Source organism: Cygnus olor, chromosome 8 (assembly GCF_009769625.2).
Source record: "Cygnus olor isolate bCygOlo1 chromosome 8, bCygOlo1.pri.v2, whole genome shotgun sequence".
NCBI classification, from domain to species: Eukaryota; Metazoa; Chordata; class Aves; order Anseriformes; family Anatidae; genus Cygnus; species Cygnus olor.
Genome location: NC_049176.1, coordinates 18,903,571 through 18,925,737, shown reverse-complemented (window position 1 = coordinate 18,925,737; position 22,167 = coordinate 18,903,571). Strand labels below are relative to the sequence as shown.

Here is a 22,167-nt window from a genome sequence, read left to right as displayed (position 1 = left end):
CAAGGGCATGGAGTGAACAGTTCCTTGTGGAAGAGTCACAGAATTGACATAAATTAAGAAATTAAAATGCCACTATTCCCCACAGGAAATACATGTTACTATTTTTAAATGCATCTTTCCTATAAGGTGTGCAACTGTTTACATTTGGGAATGTTCAATAACCTTACTTTCCTCAAGTCTTACTTCCAAGTACAACTTTGTCCTGAACTACATTAAAGAATTTGTTTAAGAAAAAAAAAAAAAGTGATGAAAAGCACATCAGACAATAACCAGTGTTGTCCTTTTCTGTTTCAGGACATTCACTGAACAATGCCAGGGATACAAGTGCCATGGATACTCTACCGCTAAATGGTAATTTCAACAACAGCTACTCATTGCGCAACGGAGACTATAATGACAGTGTGCAAGTTGTAGACTGTGGACTAAGCCTGAATGATACTGCTTTTGAGAAAATGATCATTTCAGAATTAGTGCACAACAACCTGCGGGGCAGCAGCAAGAACCACAACCTGGAGCGCACGCTGCCAGCCAAGGCTGTGATCGGCGGGAGCAGTAGCGAAGATGACGCCATCGTGGCAGATGCCTCATCTTTGATGCACAGCGACACCCCTGGGCTGGAACTCCACCACAAAGAGCTTGAGGCCCCGCTCATTCCTCAGCGGACTCACTCCCTTCTGTACCAGCCCCAGAAGAAAGTGAAGACCGAGGGAACCGACAGCTATGTCTCACAGCTGACAGCCGAGGCTGACGACCACCTCCAGTCCCCCAACAGAGACTCTCTTTACACAAGCATGCCCAATCTCAGAGACTCTCCGTATCCAGAGAGCAGCCCCGACGTTGAAGAAGATCTCTCTCCCTCCAGGAGGAGTGAAAATGAGGACATTTACTACAAGAGCATGCCAAATCTAGGAGCTGGCCATCAGCTTCAGATGTACTATCAAATCAGCAGGGGTAATAGCGACGGCTATATAATTCCCATTAACAAGGAAGGATGTATTCCAGAAGGGGATGTTAGAGAAGGACAAATGCAGCTAGTGACAAGCCTTTAATAGTGTAGCAAAGAAATATTAAAGGCCACGTACAAGTATTAAAAGACTTAATTGGCCCTGTGCAGGCTCCCTCGTATCTGCTTGAAGAGACGATTCTGTTGACCCTGTGGTTCTCCGGTGTAACGGGGATGACTGGACCTCGCAGTTCTGTGAATTTTTATAAAACAAAAACTTTGTATATACACAGAGTATACTAAAATGAATTATTTGTTACAAAGAAAAAAAATACCAACAAGGTATTTTAAGATATCTTCTGCTGCTGAATTTAACAAAATTGTGAAAAAAAATAAATAAATAAACACTTTCCAGCCATTTTACTGCAGCAGTTTGTGAACTAAATTTGTAAATACGGCTGCACCATTTTTTTTTCTAGGCCTACATTGTATTATATACAAGGCGTAGGCTCTAAAATCCTGTGGGACAAATTTACTGTACCTTACTATTCCTGACAAGACTTGCAAAAGCAGGAGAGATATTCTGCATCAGTTTGCAGTTCACTGCAAATCTTTTCCATTAAGGCAAAGATTGAATACATGTCTAACCACTAGCAATCAAGCCACAGGCCTTATTTCATATATTTCCTCAACTGTACAATGAACCGTTCTCATGAAAAAAATGGCTAAAGAAATTATATTTTGTTCTATTGCTAGGGTAAAATAAATACATTTGTGTCCAACTGAAATATAATTGTCATAAAAATAATTTTAAAGAGTTTGAAGAAAATATTGTGAAAAGCTCTTGGTTGCACATATGTTATAAGCTGTTTTTCTTACACTCTGTTCATAGTACAGTAGTATGTTAAAAATGCAAGTTCTACCCATTTTCACTTATTTTTCACTGTAAACAGTGTTCTGCTTTGACAAGTTAGTTTTTATTCTTTTTTTTTTTAATTTTTATTGCCAAAAACATAATTTGGGGAGAAAATTTTTTTAGAAGCCAATTATGCCAAGCCTTGCACAAATTTGGTATAGCTAACAAAGATTGTAACTCAATTCCCTGTTCATTCTTTAATCAGTGTTGGGTGGTAGGGGGTAAAGGGGACACTGGACACTTCTCACAAGCTTTCTCGTGAATAAAGGGTGCCTGTCCTTTGAAAAGATAAATAAAACATAACTATTACTCTTCCATATTCCTTCTGCCTATATTTAGTAATTAATTTATTTTATGATAAAAATCTAATGAAATGTAAATTGTTTCAACAAAATTCTGCTTTTTTCATCCCTTTGTGTAAACCTGTTAATAATGAGCCCATCACTAATATCCAGTGTAAAGTTTAACACCTGTTTGACAGTAAATAAATGTGAATTTTTTTTCCAAATAGGTAAAATGTGCATTATTATGTACAAAGCATAATTGGCATCAGCAGTCTTTTGACCCAGCTGTATCCTGCTTAGAATGGCTTCTCTACATTTCATGATTTAAGTGTTGAGAGTACAATGGAAACTGTCTATGTAGTTCTACAGAAAAGAGTTCATCTTTAGTTACTATTCATTACCTTAGTCACAGTTGAATAGGATCAAACTCAGATATAGCAGGGTCATTAGGAAAATGTACTGTGATTTCATATATTTACATAACTTTTAACTAGGCATCTGTACTGAAATCAAAAATAAGGTGGTAAATACCACCATCGTATTCTCAGCAACAGTAATTAGCAGTTAATTATTAGTGATGAAGGTATAGTCTTATAGTGGGGAAAACATGAGTAAGCAGCATTTGGATAGCACTCAGAGTGCTGTACAAATAATCAATCCATCACGGCACCGCTTTAAGTTAGATAAATAAGCATGACTGCCCCATTTTTATCAGACTAGAAAACTGCAGAAGGCAGCTGATGCCCAAGATGTTATCAATAAATCGGTGGCAAAACTGGAAGCCTGAAGTCTTTGTTCCCAAGCCTTTTTTGTCCCTCTCAACCAGGGCTTCTCAAAGATAATGCCAAGGACTTCATTTTTTTTTTTCAACTTACAAAAGTGTGTTCTTTCATAACACAGAGGCCATGTTTTCATATGTGGCACCTGTGACTATATGTATGACAACAGCAAAAATTCATCTGAAAGCCTTTTAAATTCTGTTAGCTTCTAATGCGCTGGAATATATGAATTTGGAATGTATATCGATACACACTGCTTTTGTGTAGGTGCATTTTGAAAAAGTTTGGATTTCAGAAAAATATTTTGGGCAAGACTTCCTGGTGTTGAGACAATTCAAACTTTGTAAAAAAAATATCTGAGTTGAGATGGAACCGTACAGTTCAGATAACCTCAATATGTCTGTAATTGGGACTGTGGCACTGTAGCAATTGTTGAAGATAAAGGCATCTTTACCTTACCCTCCTGGTAACTCTTGCCAATATGTTCCTTAATACATAAAAGTTACTACCTTTGTGGTAGAGTCACTGGAACATTTAAAGTTTAATCAGAAACTGTTTACTTCTGTTTAGCAGAGATGCTTTAAAAATCTGAAGTCTTTGTGAAATAAGGATTTGTTCTGATTCAGGGTATACAGCAGACGCTTCGGAGCAAAATGATTCCCTTGGTCTGTCTGGCAACTTAAAAGCATACTTGCTGCCTTCTACCTAGGAAATCATGTCTTAGGGATTTAAAAACTGTGGTGCTCAAGTAATTATAGTACACGATCTAATAACATCACCAGCTTTCAGCAGAATATTCAGCCCTAATTCGAGCAAGTACTTCTTTGTGTCACGTGTTGTCTAACTAAAGGTGGCGAAACTACATGCCGGAAAAAGGTTTGTAGCATTGTGATCTTAAAAATATATTCAACTGCAAATGTAATACGTATACATAAAACAAGAAAATTGAGCTGATGAACCTAAGATGAACCAGCTGAACCTAAATATCATAAGGGAATTCTTTTGTTAGCTTCCTTGTAATGTAGATGTTGCTTTTTAGTGAGCCTATTTTTTTTTCTTTTTTTCTTTTTTTTTTTTTTTAAATGTTATACTAGTGAGTGTCCCGTGTTTAGTTAGCAACTAGCAGCCAATACCTTGCCAAATTTCTGTTGGTGTAACTTCTCAGTGTAGTAGGTTACAATACAATTATATGGCCGACAGCTTACTGTAATTTATGTTCTCTCTCACGTTCCTGCCATCTTGTCTTGGGATCAGAAGGACAGAAGAATTGAGAGGAAGAGTCGAGAATAGTGAAATAATGACAGCAGAATTAATGGAAACAAGTGTTTCTTCAGGGTCATCAGTTAACCAGTTCCTATGATGGTGCCAAGGATATGCTGCTATTTTAGGCACTGTCTTTCAGAAGAGCTGTAATTTTCTTATGGCTAGTAATCTCCTGTTAGTATCAGTGTTAACCCTACTGGCTCCATCCAATTCTTCCTTGTAACTTCAGTCCAGTTATATTCCTGCAAAAGATTAAATGGGATGTGCATTTAGTGAACTGTTGTATAATGGTGCTATGCATTGTTTAATATAAAATACATCTCAATTCTACATAAGTGAACCATAACATGAAGAAATGCAACATTGGTAATACCTTTATAGTTAAAATTATTCTTTATCTGTGAATTCTACAATACACCTTTGCTTCTTTTAAATTGGAAATGAAATTACTAATAAAGTTTACATATATTCACTTATGTAGGCAATAAAAGGTGTTTCAAATTGACATAAGTTATGGATAAAATACGTGTCATATTTTATGTCCTGATTTTTAAGAAAAATTTCTTTCTGAACTACTCAGAACAGACATTAACAGAAAAACAACAAAAAGTAAATGATCCCTGTGTACTGTTGTTATCCCACTTTGCCTCAAGACTAACAAAACTTGTCTTCTAGAATTGATTATATGACAACATATGCTAGTGTAAAATTTTATCCCTGAATAAAATTATTTTTTAAATCAAGAGAAGCTACAGGCAGATGTATATATATCTATATATACACATACAGACAAGTACATTTCCATGGGGGTCTTAACTCACAAATTCTAGGGGATGATGGAGAATGAAAAGTGCTGGGACACAGGTGCTCTTCAGTTCCACTCTGCTGTAGCCTTGCAAGGACACTTTAGACCTTCAAAGACACAAAGGGAGCTCACGGTGAAACATACATTAGATTTTTTTTTTTTTAAATAGATGGTGGCAGTCACCATCCACATTTATGAAGGTCATTGCTACCATTACAGTATGCACGAGTCTTGCTGTATGGATCCAGATTTATGAATGCTGCTAGCCTGCTGGGTCTCTACCCTAGAACTACATTGGAGGTTGGAAGCCAGCTTTGTACTGAGCTGGGGATAAAAGTTACCACCAACACAGTGCTGGATGCAAGAGCTTTGTGCCTCATTTATATAAACACTGTAAATTAGTAGGAATTCAATTAGCAGATCCAGCTCAATCATCCAGCTCTGACAAAAATCTGGAGTAAAGGTTCATTAGGACCCTCTCCATTTCAGCAGTGTTTTTTTTTTCTTTTACTCTTTTTTTTCCCCCAGTAAAATACCTCATGCAGTTTTTAGAATGACAACTTCTAAATCCCTTTATTCATGCAGGATAAATTCTCAATGGTATTTCATTAATTCATGCCTAAGAGCATTAATATCTCTTCTTACTGTATTATGTCATCATTAATCTCAACTGTACCCCATCAAAGTTCCTGGCATGTGAAACAGATCACACCATGATGCAGCCAGAGTGGTTAGAAATGCTATAGAAAATCATACAAGCCTCAACTCAGCACCAAGGAGATTTTAAAACACCATTCCATGTAATGCACCAGCTGCTGAAGTCTTTGGCAGGGGATTGCAGAGTGGGGAAGTCACAGTGGCAGAAATAACATTCAGAATAGGTAGTTTTATCAAAAAAAGTTCTTCTAAAGCAAAGCTGATATAAATTTTAACCATTTCTTCATTGGGTACGTCTCCTGTCTGTTGGAGTAGAAACCCTGCCTCAGTGTAGATGCTGTTCTGCAAACCAGTTTAAAGCTTAGAGATAGCAAAGTTGAGCACAGAAACATCTGTGTACATTAAAAGATCTGATTCACAACAGTAAGCACAACATCCTGTGTCATGAGTGTATAGTTAAGGAGAGGCAGACTGAATAAGAAACATTGAATATCTATCTGGAATAACTGTCCCAGTCTTGTAGCATACAAATAGCTTTAAAATAGCTTAATGTTGCTGAACTTTCAGCCTCCATGATTGCTTAGGAGAATGAGTCCCAAAGGTTAATGAGGTTTTTATGGAAATAATTCATTTTCATTCCCTTTGAACAGACCACTTTGCTTTTTTTTTTTTTTTTTTTTTTTTTTCCATTTTCAGGATAAATAGAAACTTCTTAGCTTGTATTCTTTATACTACTTATTGTTTTAAACACTTCCCCACTGTCTCCTATTACTTGACTACTTGCTAAACAAATCCTTGTTTTCAGACGCCTCCATTTTTCTAATTGTGTAGTTGCCAGTCTGCAGAATTACTTTTTGCCAGAATGCTTTAAGAGAAAGGGCAAACCACAAAACTGTTGGTGGATTGCTATATCTGATTTATCGCTGGAATTGTATTTTCTATTCCATCTTCCACCCCACCACCCCAACACACGTGCTCCCACATCATATTTTGTCTTCATAGTATCCGTTCACAATACACATTTTTCATCTAGGTTGATCATAGCAAGTAATGACCTAAATAATTATGGTTAATTTAGAACCCAACAAAGCCTACAGATACTTCCAATTATTCCCATGAATGTGTGCCCAACCTTGTATTTGTCAGCACTGCATTTCATCTGTATCACACTGCCCATTTATTCACTTTGTTAACCCAGGTCATTCACAATCTTCCCTAGTTCTGATTAACTGAAGTAATTCTCTGTTAACAGCAAATGTTGCCACCTTTCAGATAGCGTGTTCATCCCCTTTTTCAGATAGCACCAGTTTTAATACAGAGTGTTAGGGCACTATACCATTAGCCTTTTGCCATGATCAAAAAACCTGACCACTTAATCCTGCTCAACCTCTTAGTTTCTAATGCACAATCGCTTCAGCTTTCACTTCCTGAACACTGTTCTGCTTTAATGACCTCTTGGTAGGGATATTTTTTTCTTTTTTAAATACAAATAAATTACATCAACCATTCCCTCCACCTCCATCAGCTGCACGACTGGTTTAACTTTAGTGTGTTAGAGAGGCATGATTTTCTTGCCCTGAGCATTTACAGCTCTTTCAGCAGTGTTCCCTCTGCACTGCATGCTTACATACAGAGTTTCTACATGTCAGACCCAAAAAGCACTTACTTACCAAAGTGAAATTCAGATGGAATTGAGGCACTGAAATCCCAATATACATCACTCACAGGTACAATGAACATCATTTCAGGGGAAGAAAAAATTCCAACCTTGTAGACACATACATTTTTGTCACTAAGGATATTTTGGCATCCCACATTCTGCTGCTGCATGTCTGCAGCCACACCACCACAGCAGAGGTGAGCCACAGCAGGCACTATTACTGCCCTCCTTGTGTGTGATAGTGCAGCCTCTGAATGCCACAATCTATACATTCAGTTAAAAAGGGGCTCCTTCCCCCCTCCTGCTGAAGTTCCTGTCCTGACAATAATTACAGCTGGAGATAGGAGAGAAGGCATGTGAATCTGTGCAACTTCCCAGTGCAAATGTCACCATGGAAGCTCTGCACCAGGTCCAGTGATGCCCAGTTTGTGTTGTGAAAGGGTCACAGATTCCACCTGCGCAGATCCAAAACCACAACGGTTTTTGACACAACATATATCACATGTGATGTGATGGGGCTGTGTGACTCTGATCATACAGCTTCACATGCACGGTACTGGCTGTGCACACAGCCCGCAGGGAGAGTGGGTGCATCACAGCCAACGTAGTGCCAAAGCTTGGGTGGGCTCCACAACGGTGAGGTGTGCTCTGGGCCGCAGCAGACTTACTGGCCCTCATTTCCACACAGCTTCTAGCTAAGAAACTCAAAGAGTCAAACTTGGGCTGGCCAGAGTATTTAGCCCCTTGGCATGCCACTGACAAGCTGCTCCTAGTGACCTACTTCTTTCCGTGCTCAGTTACAATCACTCTGCTACTGCAAATGCTGAGACAGGTATGCAGCTCTGCTTTTCTTTCAGGCGGATGTGACTTAATGTGAAGCTCCTGCTAAAAACCTTCCTGAGGAGATCCTCACTGTAGCTGCCATGGCTGGTGACAGGGTTGGCTCCATGAGGAAGCAAAAAGACACGCAAGCTTGCATGAATCAGCGATGGTTTCTGTGCACTTTAAAGGCTGCCTGGAGAAGCCAGACGTGGCCATTTTTTTCAAAACGTGAGGGGGGCAAAAATAATACACAGAGATAGAGAAGAAAATAAAGGAATAAAGTGAGGTACAGGAGTAATTTTGTTCTCACGTTTCCTTCCACCACTACTAACTGCAGCACCTTCAAAGCAACACAGAAAAAAATCTCACCAGTGTCCATTCATCTGGGTTGTTTGACGAAATATGCCAGTTTAATGAAGCATTTCTAACTCTTCAAAATTGTTCATTCATGTTAATGTCCTAAATACTTACTCTAATAGCATTGCCAGATCCCAACATTCTCACAGAAAGCAGAGTAGAAATGCGCCATTCCAAGCACGTCTTGACATTTTCAAAGAAGACTTGCAAAACTGGATTTATCCAAAACAACTTATTTCAATGACCAAAATTCTCCTGCTGCTCATACAAAACACTGAAAATGAAGAAAACAGTCAATACACATAGTGAGAGAGAGCTATTTAAGCATTTGCCTTAGCACAGGCTTCCCACATGCTACACAGAGCTACGAATGCTCCCTTCCCTGCTGAGACTGATCAGTGCAAATGAGGCACTGATACCCATCCAGAGGTGCTGCTGATTTGCCTGGTATCCCACTCCTCAGCATTACTACAGGAATCTGGTCTGTGTCCACTCTTAAAAGCTCTATATCTGCAGAGACAATGTTTGTCTCATACACAGAGGACTTCTGGCCTAAATGAACGCTATAAGTGAGTAAGTGAACATGTAAGTAAAAGTGACACCTATACATAAAGAAGGCTAACTCACATTTATAGGCAAAACTGGTCTCTCAGAGTGCTGTGTGAATTTCTCATGGACCTTTTATGATCCAGCTCATGGTGTGCATGCTGAGACCGCACTTAATGCGCCTGCAGAAAGAGAGTACCAGCAGCTACAGCCCAGGCAGTCTGACATCGAAAGCAAGCAGGTAGCTGCTGCAGGGGGTTCCTCCTAAGTCTCAGCAAAAGTTTGTTGTAGATTAACTGGCACTTAGGGGACTGCTTGGTCTCCCCACGTCAAGATAAGAACATACTACATGCTGCTTATAGTTATAAGTGTTCTAATTAGGTCGACTTGATTATTGTTCTGTGGTTTGATAGATGCTGTATTTAAAGTAATTTCAGGTACTAATTTTTAGACCTTTTTTGTGAACTAGTAAATCAAGTGCAATTTATTCACGGAATTATTCTTTTCTTTCTTAATGCCTATTCCCTCTGGCTTGTAACTTTAATTAGAACCTGCTATCTGTTCATATTGGTAATAGTTGTCACTAGAGTACAGATGCATAGATTCAGCTTATATTGCCACTTTGACTCTATATTTAAAAACCTAACAATCTTCCCAGCTATACATCTGAGAATACCGTCCATTAATGCTTGATTTCACTGCCACCTTGAGCTCCAGACTCTAAACACTAACAATCTGATTATTTTTTAACCATCCAGTAATGCATTTTCTAAAGAATAGAAACTTTAAAAAAAAAAAAGCCTCATTTGGAGATAAATATAGACCCGAAAAGGTTATTCGGTCCATCCGGATTTCTTTTTTATTGCTATAGATTTTCCCAAGGCAGTATTGTTTCTTGAATAATTATCAATCTAAGCAATTGTGTGCTAAAGTAAGCTGATTCATTCATTAAATATACGCACAGAAAAGCTCTTGGTTGGGCTGGTAAAAACAAACAACTCTTCTTCTCCTTTCCACTCCTCGACCCTTCCCTAGAAGGGATGATTACCTTGAATATTGAAGTATTTGATTTGCATTTGTTAGGAAAAAGAAACATAAAATATGTTTCTGTGGAGCAGAAAGATTATACAGGACCTGGAAAATCATTCAGAAAACACTACTCGTATGTGGTTTGATTATTTACACACTGATTTGCAAGTTTCGTTGATGTGAAGAGAGTCTTCCAGCATCTAGTTACAGCTAGGTTTAAAAGGTTTAAAGGTTTAAAAACCTTGCAAATTTATTATACAGACAAAGTTTTCCTTCTAATAAAAACTAAGTCCTTTTTCAGTATATGATATGGAAAAAATATCTATTTTACATATTTTCTAATTAAATATATCAGGAAAAGAATAGCTTTCAAGGTCTCTGTTCACAGAGATACAGCCAGGCCGCTCTTGAAGCAGTCTGCATACCAGCCAGTGTACTTTGTGTAAGACTAGCAACACTGGCAGTGAGCAGGGTTAAGAAGGTATCCATTAGCAAATGTTGAAATGAAGAGAATGTCTCTTCATTGTCTTATGTACTCCATGGCTGGTACAAAGTTGCATTCAGCCTGGCAAATCACATCTTCAAACCCCAGCACCATTTGCCTGCAGAACAGCTTTTCTGCTGAGTGAATGGTGATGATGCTTAATCAGGCAAGGGGAAGGGTTGCCTCATGTCAGATACTTAGCATTTGTTTATCCTCCAAAACAGGAAAAAGGAAGGATGTACAGTATCTCCATATGAAATGGTGGATCAGCATGTTGCTGTCTGCTGTGTACCACAAAATGAAGCACAACAGGTTATACACTCGAGGAAAAAAAAAAAAAGGTAAAAAGGTATCTTCAGACAAACAATATAGTGTTTAAACACAGCAACAAATCTGCTCGGTATACTGAAATTTATGAGGCAGCAAGACTTACTGAAAGCATCCAGTTGAAAAAAAACAAAACAACAACAACAAAAAAAAACCACTATGAGGAATGAAATTTAATTTTGTGACTCCTTCCTGGGAGAGATCATGAGGATATCTGGTTGTGGCAAAATACTATGCCGTAGTGATACAGCTCTCTGTGAATATTTTTCTGAAATACCAAAAGATTATCACCATCATTTCAATGCAGATATGAGGCAGTACACACACAGACATTCTGTTACAACGCGGGGAGGCACAGGGCATGCAGAATCTGCTCAAATATATTTTGACTCCACTTATGCCGATATGAAATCAGCATATTTTGATTGAGGTCTGTGGGATTATTTCGGACTTGCACCAGTTAACAGGAACAGAGTGAGGTTTGCTGTATGGTACTTTCTATTTCCTGTCACTTCTCTCTGTTGCTCATCCCCTCTGTTTCATTACCTTATCGCAGAGCCAGTGCTGTTCCACATCCATGCTCTCCTACTTGTAGCATCACTGGTAAATTTAATGCTCACTACTTAATCACTTTTCTCTCAACAGGTAAAGAATAATAAAACAGTTGGGGGGTGTGGAATGACAAGATTTAGCGCAATATTGTCACTTAAGAAACAAGATATTTTTATTTATGCATATTCAACTTCTTCCATTAGTGGAATGACCCTACAAGTAAAGGAATCCAGCTCAACCTGTCCAGCAGGTAGAAAATAACCACTACCACATACTCCAAGGCTAGCACAGACCCACAGGAACATCTTCAGCAGGAGGAAGAGTGAGGAGAGCAGAAGATAAACAACAAGGAACATGTTTTGCTACATGTTCCTTGTTGCCTTGCTTTGTTCTGCAATCAGCAACAGACTACTGTTAACCACAGTAAAGCCTGGAGCAAAGCCCTGGCAGCCACTTAAATCAATGGCAAAATTTTTTGCTGACTTCAGTGAGATTATGATTTCTCTTCAGAACCACCATGAATATCGCTCTGTATTTCCGTCTGTTGATTCTTAGACTTGGGTACGGGACATTAAAAACAAAAACAAACAAGAGTTCAATTTTAAAAAATGTTTTCCAACTATGGGCAAATGCTTTATTTTTCTTCACTTGTAGCCTTGTTGCTGCGTGCATCACCCCCAGTAAGTGCTATTTTACAGTGAAGAGCATATGTTCTTTTTTCCCCACTAGATCAATACCTGTCTAAAAGTATTTACTCACCAAAATGGCCATGATCCTTTTCTTTGTCACCCTTGAATTTCTTTTCTGCTCTTGATTTTTTTTGCTTTTTGACACAGGTTCTTCTTTTACTTCCTGGCTACTACTTGCCTATAATAGGATGTTTTTTCTTCTTCGCTCTTCTTCCCTCTGACTTTTATTAGAGAGTATAAATAACAGCTTTTCCACTTGTTTAATCAGGAGGCTGGTCCAGCACTGAAATTGCAGCTGTTTTAAAATGCTACCTACAAACACTTTATCTTCGATTCCTGTTCATAGTAGCTTAAAGGAGACAAGAAGACAATGACCTAAATAAGGAATGGGAAAGACTGAGAGACTCGTTTTATAGAAGGAGAAGAAGAGTAATACATATAGGTTACCAGTCTATACTAGAATATGGCAGAGTTTATTGTATCATACTTCTGTGAATGTATTCAACTAAACAACTTATATTCTGACTAGGAAAGACTGAAGTGATGAAAGGAGATGGAATGTAAGGATATTAAATAGGCCCAGGATAGCTGACTGCAATATTCACAGCTTTTGGAATCCTTTATCTTTTCTGCAGTTGGCCACTGACACTCCATTTGTCTTTAGAGGAGCTTGTGCTACTGTCTGGCTGTCTGAAAAACAGACAAACCATCCTTCAGTTGGGACTTAAAGCCAGTATCCCTAAAGCAGTATCCAGAGTAGAAAAAGCTGTTGTTCACTTCCTTCAGCCAAACTCAAGGCTTCTTACAGAGATACAGCAGGAAAATTAAGACAGTCACCTTTAGCACCAGCTCTGGGTTGAAATCCATGCTTTGAATCCACTAGAAAGGATTTAGCAATGGATCCCTCTTCTTTAGGAAGAATAAGCTAATTACAGCAGCACCAGGTGCCCAGCACAAACTATCAGGCCCTTACTGGGCCCTGACACAAAATGGCCACCAGAAGGCAAGGTTTGGAAATGAATCTCACAGCAGGGCTGGAGGCTAACCACAAACTAAGATACCACAAATTTCCATGGTGCATGGACTTTCCAATAGAAATATAGGCAAATAGGCTATGTGAAAGCATCTATTTACTTTCATAGGTAATGTGGTATTATATGTAATATGACATGCAGTGTTCCTTAGGGGATTGCCAAGCTGTGGATAAACTTCACCTCAGTTGAACTAGATGCAAAACGTTATCTTAAACACTTCTACAGAGATGTTTCCTTAGTGCCCTGAATTTGAAGCTTTATGTAACATATCCGCGGACTTCTCTGCTACAGACCACTCAATAAAAGGGTGGTAGTCTCTTATTTCATGTACCAGACACCATAATCTTTACCTATATTCTGGCCTCACTTCTCCTTATGCTGATGTGGTTGCAAAGGCTACTAACCTCTGTTCTTACTGCACAGAGATGGTATCATTTATAGCCCGGATTTTTGACATGAGACACATACATGACTTTGGAAAGAAATCTGAAGTGAATCTTTGTCAATGTAACTGAAATATTAAGAATACATTTTCTCAAAGGGCAGCATTTTAGCATATTTCTGCACTTGACATAAAATGGGAATTTTGACAGTGCTCTCTTACTTAACAAAATGCATTAATTAATTCACTTTTCCAGATTTCTAGTGGCAGTTACCTTTTTCAACCTTAACAACTAGTCAGATTGCCATAATTACAAAGAGTACATGGTGCACAATGTATGATCAGAAGCATATAATATACTTGAAGTGTAAAATGCTTCAACAATAAAGCTAGAATAAGTGTATTGTTTAGTTATTGGCACAACTGGAACATTTATAACTGCATCCAAATAGCTTTCACTCTGAAATGAATGCCTGTGCACAATTCTTGCAATTTGGTGCATATCATTTTTCATTTATTAAGCCATAGGTTAAAGCTGGAGAGAGGAACATTTTAATATGTGGCTCATAATATTACGTTCAAACTAAGGCTTTTTTTTTTTTTTTTTTTTTTTTAATGAGGGTGTGTGTAGGGGAGGGGTAATGAAAACCTTTCACCTGTACATGTCAGATACCATGATGAATAATTGCATAAAAAGTTAACTAACCAAACCAAAAGTCAACTGCCTTCTGAAGCCAATTCCTGTATTTTCTGCTCAAAGATGATTGAATGATTAGATAAGTTGATATAGATAAAAACTGAAGTTTCATCAGATTTTTTGTTCTTATATCATCCTTCTAGACTCCTAAGACAATCATAGTTAATGCGCATCTTGGTTTTGATTTAAACAGGGCTTAGGTCATCATATTGCTGCTGCTCCTTCAACCTTTTTTTTGTTCCTGTTTGTTACTCACTCATTATACCTCATCTAAAAGTGTCGACTGTAAGCTTTCTTGGGAAGTGACTACATGTAGCACATGGAGCAGAAAAGACAATAGACTTTGACAACCTAATTAGGATACCTAAATTCTAATATAAACACAAACAATAGCATGCTATAATTTGCATTCGTTGTCTGACACTACCGCAGTAAAGTCTGAACAGCGTCAGTGTCTGTTCCAGTCATCGGAAGAAGTTTATCGAGTCAATGACTTGGCTAAAAAAGCGGCCAACAGCCTGGCTCTAACATCACTACAAGAAAGTTAAATGACATTAGTGTCATGGGTGTTCAAGAATACTTTAATATCGGTACTTATTTAATAATCAGTACTGTAAGAGGAGGGGGCAGGCATATCAGCATATTTTATAGAACCTCTAAGATAGATTGTCATATCATAGCTGCTTTTTTTTTTACAAGTTTTCTCATTCATTGCAGAACAAACCCAGGATGTGTTACCAGGCAAAAATATTCTGGTTTGTACAATTTTCCTTCTAAGCTCTTGCAGTAGCAGTGCCTAATGAAGCACAAATGACTTGAAGCATATAATACCACTTTTAACTTAGCAGCTGCATAGACCCTTTCCTCCCCTGTCAATAAAATGGCTGCAGCTGACCTTGCATTAGCCTGGTTTTAAAAGAGAATAGCAGTGAGGACTGTATCATATTACTTTACTGCTTTAGAAATTAGCTGTTGAAGTCAATACAATTTCTATCAATGCATCTTTACCCTACTTTACAACTTTTTTTTGTACCACCTCTCTTTATCAAACCCTTCCTCTCAGCCCAAAAGAAACATTAAGCTTACTCCATGCATCTAAGATATGGTAAGAGAGAAATCCCCAATTTCAGAATTAACCAATTTGATCAATTGGCTCAACCAATTTGATCACCTGTGACCCAAAACTTCAACCAAAAATAAAATATTCTGCGGTCTATCTATACATCACTCCAGGACAAATTTCAGTCCTGCAGTATATCAGACTATGTTATTAATAGTATTCTGTAGGTTACAAGCTGATTTGCCCATATTATTTCAAGGTGACTGCACTTTCATGTAGCATATGCCTAACACCATCGGTACAATTACTATAACCATGTAACTTCAGTTTTCATGGGTAATTAATTGATAAATGACGGCCAACTCCTTCTTAGCTGCTATATAAATCCTTTATTAACACATTTAATTCAATAAAGAGTGGGATAGTACAAATCATAGTGAAGGACAGAGAATCAATTTGTTCATTTTCATACACTGACTTTTGCAGCACTCAGTAACAGGGCATGGCTCATTGCTTTCTCTTATAATGGGTCATCTGCACTCAGGAGAAAACAAAAAGCAAAACCAAGCGACATCATTCTTTTCCCAGAATAGTTTAAAATTAAGCAGAGGAAAGACAGGAACCTCGGAAGCCCACCCTTTAAAGTCAGTCACTGTAGTTGCAACATTATGCAAGGAAAGGCAGGGGAAGACACTGAACAGAACATGAGTCACTGGAAAATAAAAATTGAACAAAAGGAAGCAGGATGACAATAAAGAAACAGAATCTGAAAGAGAAGAAATAGAACAAGCAATTGGAAAAAAAAAAAAAAAAAGAAAAAAACAGACTATGTTGGTGAAGGAGGGTTAGAATTTTAATGATTCACTAAAATAAGCACAAATATCCATCCAGTGAGAGATTTAAGTGTGAAGATGTAGTGACACTGAAGGAGGGATCCAAAATAAATCCTCCTTCTGTGGTGTGAAGAACAAAGAGCTGGTGGAATCTTTATTGTAGCTAATTTGGTATATTTTAAAATAAACCAATCCTGCCAAATTTTTAATAAAAACAGTCCATTAGAGTCAGCAAAAGCTTCTGTTCCCTTTTTTGACTACAAATTCTAGTTGAACTTTGAAAAAGGGCTATCTAGAAACTTTTCTTGTACTCATGTTCTTAAGAGGCTTCACAACAGCAGCATGAAACTAATAACCATATACAATTCTGAGGTTGCACTTATAAAAGGAAGTTGCAAAATTAATATGTGCATTTCCAAAGAATGTTAGAACTATACACCTGACAATGCTAATTAGAAATCATGCCCTTCTCTGGAAAGCTTTTAAAGGATGTCTCCCCTAAATTGTCATCCTCTACCAAAAGAATAACACAAAGGTTGTCTAACTGTTCTTTATTCTAAAGTAAGCCGATTTTGGTGACCTTCTGACAGGCTGCAAAAGACACCTCTTTGACCAGGTTTCCAAGAGAATGCCAAAGTGAGAGGGGTACATTTTAATAGGTACCTAAATACCTTTAATATATTTACAGAATGAAAAGCTATTGGCCAAAATCCTACCTGAGTGTTTATTATAGTCCTGTCATGATATTGTGGCACTATCAGTTAGAATAACTTGCCTCAGATTTAGGAAGATAGTCAAGCAGTTATCTAATATCAACCTTGTAGAGCTTTTTAATAATTATTTAAATAAAAAGCCTATACAATCATTGAAGCAAGTGATTTTAATGCATTATACTTTTCTACTTTTCCTTTTTTTTTTTTTTTTTTTTTTTTTTGCCACCCCATAGTAAGATTTTTGCATAGTGAGCATTTGCAAGTTTCAGCTTCAGGAACAGCTGAAAAAAAAAAACAAAAAAAAAAAAAAAACACACATCTTAGATCTGCATTCAAAGGGCAAATCTCTAGGGCTGTCTAATTATATTTGAGATTTCTCTACCCCTGTAAGACACAAGAAGCAGCCAAGCAATAAACAATGAGAACAATTCTGTGCTTAAACATCACTATCTAACATCCCTTTAGACACTGTGAGTGAAGACATCTGCCCAGAAAGCATCCCAGATGGGACTTTAGGGGACCATTCTAAAAGACAGCAATTGCTGTTACATGTCTAATTCCTTTAAAAGAAAACAGAAGTTTACACTGTTTCCATATTTATTAGTTGAGGCCAAGATCCTTAAAATATCACACCATATTCTATATTAATCACAACAGAATTATATGCAAAGATAATTATATATATATATAATTATATATATTATATATATAACATATATAAATATATATATAATATATATAAATATATATAATTAAAGGCCTAAAATAATTGCCATACTTTGAACAAATGCTGCCGCATTGTTTGAACAGTTTGAAGTCAAATGTAAATCCAATGTATAAATACAAATCTCATATCTCTGTTAAAGTCCCAGTCTTTATTCTCAAAACATCAGTGGCTCTTAACGCACATATTTTTAGTCCCTACCAGAGTTTGGGTACAAACAGGAAAGGGAACTTAGAGAAGGATGATGGAGAAAATGTAAAAAGGGGTACAAAATGAAAGATTACTTTCTGAAGAGATGGAGAATGAGCTTTTTAGAGCAACTCCAAATCTTATTTTTTACCTGCTCAAAGCAAACACACAGATCATTCCAGTCCGGTAATAATCTGTTTCATTTGCAGGGTGTGGGGATGAAAGCTAATCTTCCATGAATGTGCTTTGTCTGCGCTTCTGGAGTTCAGGAGCAGATGGGGAACAGACATAGTTCCCCTTCTTGTAAGTTGCATCTTCCTAACTTTACCCACTTTTCCCTATAGACTAAGGTTTACTGTAAGTGTCAGCCTCCTCAATAACAAGTGAGGATTTGAGGGTACAGTTTTATTTTCCAACAACCTATTTAAAAATAGGGGATTTGGAGGACAATAGCAAGACCTACATGCCTTCTCTCTAACACCTGCAAACTATGTATGGCAGGGCAATTGCTTCTGCTGTTGCTAAGAGAACAAGCTGGAAGTGTTGGGTTTGTCTCAGGCTTTGTTTTTCATCATGAAGCGGAATTGCCTCTGGGAAAGATTAGCAAGGTGTGCTATTGCCACCTTTCACTATATTTCAGAATGAGATGGAAGAAGATGGACTTTAATTCTGCTGGTATCTTGAGAGTTTCAGTATTCACCCCCATCTTCCCCCCTTCCATCCTACAGTTTTAGCCATTATAGCGCTGGGAAAACAAAAAGTTGGAAAAATGCAACATGACAAATTTCGAAACCAATCCTGGGATGCAAAATAAATCCTAGGTCAGAACTATTGATTACTTGGCATTCATCGCTGGCAGCATCAAATGGGTGAGGAAGACGAAAACTTATCTTGAAAGCATTGTTACTAAGGCTATTAAAAATAAAATAAAATGAAACAAAGGAATGATGAATAGTTTTTCAAGCTAAAATGAGTGTCTTGCCAGCTAAAATACTTGAAATGGAAAAGCTAGTAAAAATTACAGGCAGTTTTAACCCCATGTATAGTCCAGTTCAAACCTAGTAACTCAAATGATTCAATTAAGTTTCTTTGTTCATACTTTTGTTAACCCTGAAATGTCAACCACAGCTGTAAGAGAATGGGTTGGACTGTATTCGACATTACATTACTAATGGACTTCTTGAACAGGTGTCATATGCTAGAATTAAATCTTCTTTCATCTGCAATTGAAGATTCCTTTTTCCCAGGTAACAACACAGACAAAAGCTGATGCTTGAATTTTACAGGTGGTAGAAAATGAAAACAAAAAACATTGCCAATGATTCTTGGTGGCTGGACTTGAGTCTTCAGGAAGATTTTCAATAGGACTCCTCCACTTCTGAAGGAATGTGTCCACTCAGGCTACAATCATTCTTTGATAGGAACTGGGAGTTTTTGTTGTAAGACACCTTAAGAAATATGTCAAAGTATTTCTTTTACTCTTCTGCTGAATTATCAGAGCTACCTATACCATGGCATACATATCAAGATCAGAAATGAGGACAGTTCTAAGTAATGTAAGCAAAAGTATAGCATAACATACAAACCAAAATTGCCCTTTAAAGACTGTAGGTGGTGGTTTATTAGCAGTTTCAGAAACGTGATTTTACACTTTAAGACATCAGCTCAATAGTCTCCAGAGTGAAGGTTTCTGCTTTCACTACTGAGCTGCTATTTGGCTGAGTGTTACAGTTCCAATTTTATCCTGCCTCAAACAGAAACTTCCATGGTTAGTAGCATTGAAAACACAAATTAAAAGTTTGAAAAAATATATTAGCAGGAAATATTCACCCGCATATACCACAGCATTGTTTTGAAGTCAAGTTTCCTTGAACACTCTCAATTTAACTATATAAACCCTGAAAGGTTTTCCATTTTCTATACTTATTCTTAAGGTTCTCCACTGTTGCAGACCTTGAAGACAATAAGATGATTAATGTAACTATACCACATGAGGAAGATGTTCCCAGGATAAGTATATCTTGTACACTGCATTTCCATGAATGGTTGCTACTTCCGAATTAAATAGCTAATGGGGAGCTGTATTGTCATACCATGGGGCACTTAGATGGGGCAACTCTGATAAGGAACATATTTATTTTGGCAAAGGAGCACAAAACAAACACTGCACTGTTTCTTATACCAGTGCTATCCCAGTTGTCTTCGTACAGGATCACAATGTAGCATGAATTTTTTCATAGACTGTGGAGTGACAAAGGGTAGAATTGATTTCAAAAATTAACAGTGCTTATCAGAAATTAATTGCTATGAAATACAAACTGTTTTTTAAAACTGTTTGCCAGAACTACCAATTCACCATGAAAGTACTCCCAAGAGAAACAAGATATGATTTCACATTAGAATAATTCTGAGTTCACTAAAAGACAAAAAGATGTGTTCATAGAGTATACAGGGATAGATCTCTAGACCTCTGGTATTTTTGTTTGTTTGTTTGTTTCTTTCTTTCTTTTGGGTTAGTTGGTCTTGTCCACTCACTGCCAGTAATTTACAGAATCATAGAATCATAGAATATCCCAAGTTGGAAGGGACCCACAAGGATCAACGAGTTCAAATCCTAGATTGATAAATAATTTGACTGATAATTTATAAATATCAATTCAAAAACAAAGTTTTCTCAGTCCTTTTCATCTTTACTCCCTGTGCAAAGAAGATTTATTGCTAGGGCAAAGAAGTTGAATGACAGCATAAAGTGTTGAATGACTGCGTAAGGTCATTGGGCTCTTCATGTTTTCTTGTATTCATTGCCCAAAGTAAGGTGCACATCATTGTAGGCACAGGTATATTTAACAAAGAATTGGAATGTAGCCCTCACTGTCATTATTTGAAAAGAAAATCTGCACTGAGAGGATCACCAGGAACTCAGGAGAGGCTACTGTTTTTTTGACATCTCTGCATTTCTGAAACAGGCCACTGGATCCTAGCTCAGGCTCTCTTTAAGTACACCAGGAGCTGGGAAACCAAGCCCACCCGGCCTGCAAGAGCTTCTGGATCACAACAGCCATCCTGCATCTCAAAGTCAAGATCCTCAGGAAGATAAAGTTGTACTTTTGAGAGTAAGAGGAACTCAGAGCTCTACAGAGACTACAAAATCAACAGGACCAGTGGCAGATTGATGCAGGATTTTGCCTTTGTAAAACGAGCTGCTTGTGGCTACCAATCCAAACTGAACTCAGTGGCAGCCCAGCTGCTAAACCTGGTTTCAGGACTGAGCTCTCCCTTCAACTGCTGCCTCCTATACAGCAAGACAAGATCACAGAGCAAATAAAGTGCTACACATCTAGCAGCTGTAGTAGTATGGTTTCTATCAACTGCTCTCCCCTCTACCCCCAAAAGCCTTCTAATTCATGGATTCCCCTCAGCTTGTGCTGACACAGGTAAAGGGGCAAATAGCAACAATCATTTGCTTGCTTGCATTGATTCTGCCACAGAAAAGCATAAACAAAGCCTTCAAAGGGCTTGATCCAACCTCTTGCTGGAAAGCCAACCCCATTCCTCACTAAATTCATAAGTAACACATGTCTAAAGGAAAGGTCAAACATCTGTGCACAAGATGTACATAATCCTGCACAAAACCACCAATTCATCATCCTCACGCAGATAATATAGGTATTTTACTAAGGAACTCTTAAGGATTTAATTTCTTAGTTCAGCTAGGAATTTGCATAAGTTACTCCAGGAAACTCAGGGGAAGAGGGAACTATAAAAGCAACAGTAGAAGTTGTGTGTGTTTAAACCACTTCTGTAAATCTGTCTATGAAGCTATACATACTGAATGTGAGGGAAAAACAACTATGAGAAAAGGCATCTGGTCTTCTCTAAGTTGCTGTAGCATAATGAACCCTTTAAAGTGACAGCCCAAGTAACAGGAAGAACATTGCTTAGACAATCCTCACATCATACTGCTGTTATTAGATGTGCTCTATGGAGAACTTAAACTGAACAATTTAGCAGGGTAAAAATCTCACAAAAATTTCTTATTTATATATATGCAATAAGAAAAAATCACTTGAACATGCAAAGAGAAAATATATCAGAAAGTGGGTTACTGGTTCTACAGGATGGGTCAAATCCTTGAAGCCTCCAAGATGGCAACATTTAGAATTCCACCACTCTGATGAATCACTCACTTGAACTACAGACCCAGTTTCCTCTCCTGGATCCCAAATTTAATAGAAAGCTGCAAGCAAAGGATGGTATTGCAACATGTTGGGTCTTGTGCTGTTGCAGTATAAACACAGGCCTAAAGGATTTTGCAGTATTTTTCTGTGTTTAAGTAGAAGAGAAGGAATAAGAAATAGTCATATTCTTTGTTTCCACTATTACCAGCTATGCTATAGCCAGGCTTCAAAATGTAGTGTTCTC

At 37.7% G+C, this 22,167-nt stretch overlaps 1 protein-coding gene and 1 long non-coding RNA gene across 41 annotated transcripts in view; one reads left to right on the top strand and one right to left on the bottom strand.

The window, feature by feature from the left end:
- The window catches only part of ADGRL2 (adhesion G protein-coupled receptor L2), a 385,925-nt gene extending 383,556 nt beyond the window's left edge, over positions 1–2,369 (top strand). For 34 of the 40 annotated variants that reach the window (XM_040564881.1, XM_040564880.1, XM_040564909.1 and 31 more), the window contains one exon: positions 295–2,369. In XM_040564881.1, coding sequence (XP_040420815.1) covers positions 295–1,049 — 755 coding nt within the window. In that variant the 3' untranslated portion in view covers positions 1,050–2,369. The remainder of the gene's footprint in view (positions 1–294) is intronic. The other 6 variants (XM_040564919.1, XM_040564918.1, XM_040564920.1 and 3 more) reach the window with 2 other exon arrangements.
- On the bottom strand, positions 1,909–5,323 carry LOC121073698. Its single transcript, XR_005821901.1, has 3 exons — positions 5,202–5,323; positions 5,007–5,097; positions 1,909–4,427 (listed from the first exon to the last, which is right to left on the bottom strand). It is a non-coding gene; the product is annotated as an uncharacterized LOC121073698 (long non-coding RNA).
- Between the last annotated feature and the right edge of the window lie 16,844 nt (positions 5,324–22,167).